This window comes from Chrysochloris asiatica, unplaced genomic scaffold, assembly GCF_000296735.1.
Source record: "Chrysochloris asiatica unplaced genomic scaffold, ChrAsi1.0 scaffold00275, whole genome shotgun sequence".
In the NCBI taxonomy this organism is placed as follows: Eukaryota; Metazoa; Chordata; class Mammalia; order Afrosoricida; family Chrysochloridae; genus Chrysochloris; species Chrysochloris asiatica.
The window spans coordinates 72,793-76,485 of NW_006408793.1; the positions used below are offsets into that span (position 1 = coordinate 72,793).

General features: G+C 44.4%; 1 protein-coding gene across 1 annotated transcript in view; it reads left to right on the forward strand.

Annotated features, from left to right (window-relative positions):
• The first annotated feature begins 3,166 nt into the window (after positions 1 to 3,166).
• Positions 3,167 to 3,693, forward strand: part of ANKRD31 (ankyrin repeat domain 31) — a 220,080-nt gene continuing 219,553 nt past the window's right edge. Inside the window, 1 exon segment of the mRNA XM_006874406.1 lies at positions 3,167 to 3,270. Coding sequence (XP_006874468.1) covers positions 3,167 to 3,270 — 104 coding nt within the window.

Consider the following 3,693-nt stretch of genomic DNA (forward strand, 5'->3'; position numbering starts at 1 on the left):
TAACTTCTTCAGTCTAAAATTGATCAAATATGCAAACAGTATGTATTGATAATTACTGGCAGCTGGAAACAAAGAGGAAGGTTCAGTAGTTGGAGAATATGGCCTTCGAGATAAAAACATTGCTGGAAATTGCATGACAGAATTTTGCAAGAAAAATGATTTCTTCTTTTTAAACAGCATAAAAGATATATGGGCCTCACCAGGTGGGATACACAGAAATCAAATTGACTACATCTGTGGGAAGAGACAGTAGAAAGGCTTCATATCATCAGCCAGAAGAAGGTCAGGGGCAGATTGTGGAATAAATCATCAATTACTTATATGCAAGTTCAAGCTGTAGCTTAAGAAAATCAAAACAAGCCCACGAGAGCCAAAATACCACCTTGGCCATATCCCACCTGAATCTAGAGACCATCTCAAGAACATATTTGATGCATTAGACACAAATGACAGAGAAACACAAGAGTTGTGGGATGACATCAAGAACACCATACATGAAGAGAGCAAGCGTCATTAAGAAGGCAAAAAAGAAGGCAAAGACCAAAATGGATGTCAGAAGAGATTCTCCAGTGTAGAGATGTTAACGCAAATGGAAGAAATGAGGAGGTAAGAGTTGAACAGAAAAATTTGAAGGGCAGCTCAAAAAGACAAGGTCAAAGATTATAATGAAATGTGCAGAGACCTGGAATTATAAAACCAAAAGGGAAGAACAAATTCAGCTTTTCTTAAGTTGAAAGAATACAGGGAAAAAAACCAAGCCTCAATTTTCAATACTGAAGGATTCTTTCAGCAAAATATTGAATGATGCAGAAAGAATCAAAAGAAGATGGAAGGAATACACAGAGTCACTGTACTAAAAAGAAATAGTTGATGTTCAAGCGTTTCAAGAGGTAGCATATGATCAAGAGCCTATGGTACTGAAGGGAAGAAGTCCAAAGTGCACTGAAGGCATTGGCAAAGAACAAGGCTCCAGCCCCAGGAATTGATGGAATACAAATTGAAACCTTTCAACAAAGTGATGCAGCACTACAGGCACTCACTCATCTATGCCAAGAAATTTGGAAGACAGCTACCTAACTGGAAGAGATCTATATTTGTGCCCATTACAAAGAGAGGTGACCCAATGAAATGTGGAAATTATTGGACAATATTATTAATATCATATGCAAGTAAAATTCTGCTAAAGAATTAAAAAACAACTGTGACAGTACAACCAGAGGTTCAATTACTCAGACGACAACATGGAACAAGGATATTACTGCTGTTGTCAAATGGATCTTGACTGAAAGCAGAGACTATCAGAAAGATGTTTACCTGTGCGTTATTGACAATACAAAGGCTTTCGGCTGTGTGGATCATGCCAAGCTGTGGACAGCATTTGGAGAATGAATATTCCAGAACACTTAATTGTGCTCATGAGGAATCTGTACCTAGACCAAGAAGCTGTTGTTGTAACAGACCAAGGGGACACTGAACGTTTTAAAATCAGGAAATGTGTGGGCCAGGATCATATTTACTTTGTCTGTATGCTGAACAAATAGTCTGAGAACCTGGATTATATAAAGAAGAATGTGGCATCAAGTTTGGAGGACAGCTTATTAACAACCTGCAATGTGCAGATGAAGACAGCTTTGCTTGCAAAGAGGGCTTAAAATACTAATGAAGATCAAAGACCACAGACTTCAGTATGGGTTGCACTTCAATGTAAAGAAAACAAAAAAAATCCTTACCATTAGACCAATAAATACCATCATGTTAAATGGAGAAAAATTAAAGTTGTCAAAGAGTTCATTTCACTTAGATCTACCATCGACAGCCATGGATGTGTCTGTCAGTCAGGACAACAAACGACATATTGCATTAGGTAAATCTGCTGCACAAGACCTCTTGAAAGTGCTAAAGAGCAAAGATGTCAGTTTGAGGACCAAGGTGCACCTGACCCAAGCCATGGTATTTTCAATAGCCTCATATGTATGTGAAAGTTGGACAGTGAATAAGAAAGAATTGGTGCATTGAGTTATGGTGTTGCAGAATGTTGAAAGTACCATGGATTGCCAGAAGAACAAATGTGTGTTCAAAGAAGTACAGCCAGAAAGCTCCTTAGAAGCCAGGATGGGGAGACTTAGTCTCTCATACTTTGGGAATATTATTAGCGGGGACCAGTCCCTGCAGAAGGACATCACACTTGCTCAAGTGGAGTGTCAGTGACAAAGAGGGAGACCCCCCTCAATGAGGTGGATTGGCACAGTGTCTGCAGCAATGGGCTCAAGCACTGAAGTGACTGTGAGCATGGCGTGGGGTAGGGCAGTGTTTTTCTGTTGTGCATGGGGTCGCTGAGTCAGAAACAACTGGATGGCATTTAACAACAATACAATATGCAAGGCACAGGAGTTATACCAAGACGATAGAAGTAAACTACTTGTAAAGGGGAAAGGCCACTCCCTTTTCCTAAACTTCATCTCACTTGGACTGTCCAAAGTCAAAAAACTGCTGATAAACATGTCAGTTTTGTCTACTTCTGGAGACATGTGGGGAAGGTGTTAAAGGGATTAAGAGAGAAGAATTCGTTTCCTCGTAAAGCACTGTTCGGGTTTTAGGTAGCAAATTGCTCACAAATTAAGAATGGAGGGCAGAGATCCAACACTGGGGTCAGGATGGAGCTGACATTTCCCTCACGGTGTGGGTCTCCAGACTCAGGTCTCCTTCGCTGTCAAAGGTGCTCCGCAGTCTTGGCGTGAGGTCTTTCTGCGGCACAACTGCCTTCAGGGGCCAGCGGGCGCACTCTCAGCCCCCTCCCTTTAGAGAAGCTGCGCGGGAACTCGTGCAGAGCCCTCGCAGGGAGGGGCCTGGCCCCCAAACCCGGAAGCCGCCCTTAGCCTAAAGCCAGGCGGGCTCCCCTGGAGGTTTCCGGCTGCGGGAGTCTCGGGCGGCGCCCCACTTGGCGTGTGGGGTGCGGCTGCCCCCTTTCGGCGTCCCGGGGAGACGACCCACCTGCACGACCTTGCGACCCTTTCAGCGCTCTAGCCTCGCTATGCGAGTTTTATTATTATTATATTAATATTTGTTGCTATCAGCTAACAATATCTCAGGCTCTCAGAGCGACCATTTTTTTTTGAAAGAGGAACGCAGAGTAGTAGGGGGGAAAAGACTCACGTGTGAGGTAAAGATGGAAGAAGACGTCCAGGACTCAGACTTGGACAGTGATGAAACTGTGATAGAGGGGTCGGTGACAGACAGCGACGTGGAAGAAGAGGAGCTGCCCTGGAGAAGGTGAATTCTAATAAGGTCCGAGTACGTGCAGCCTCGTGCTCCCCTGGCGGGGAGGTAGCCCTGAGGAGCGCGTCTGCGTTCTGAGTACTTTGTTATCAGGAGGCAGTATGCTTGCGGGCAGGGGGAAACTGAGCTAGGCAGTCCTGCCCCTGCTCAAAAACCAAACCAAACTCACTGCCATCAAGTTGATCCGGTGTCTTAGTCTACAGACTCGAGTAGAACTGCTCCACAGAGTTTTCGGAGGTTGTAAATCTTTACGGGAGTCCTGGTGTGGCGCTGTGAGTTAATGCGCCAGACTGCAAAGCCGTTTGAACTACAAGCTCGGTGGTTCAAGCTCACCAGTCGCTCCCTGGAAACCCTATGCAGGGTCGGAACCGAGTCGACGACACTTAACAACAAACAAAAAATCTTTACGGGACGGAT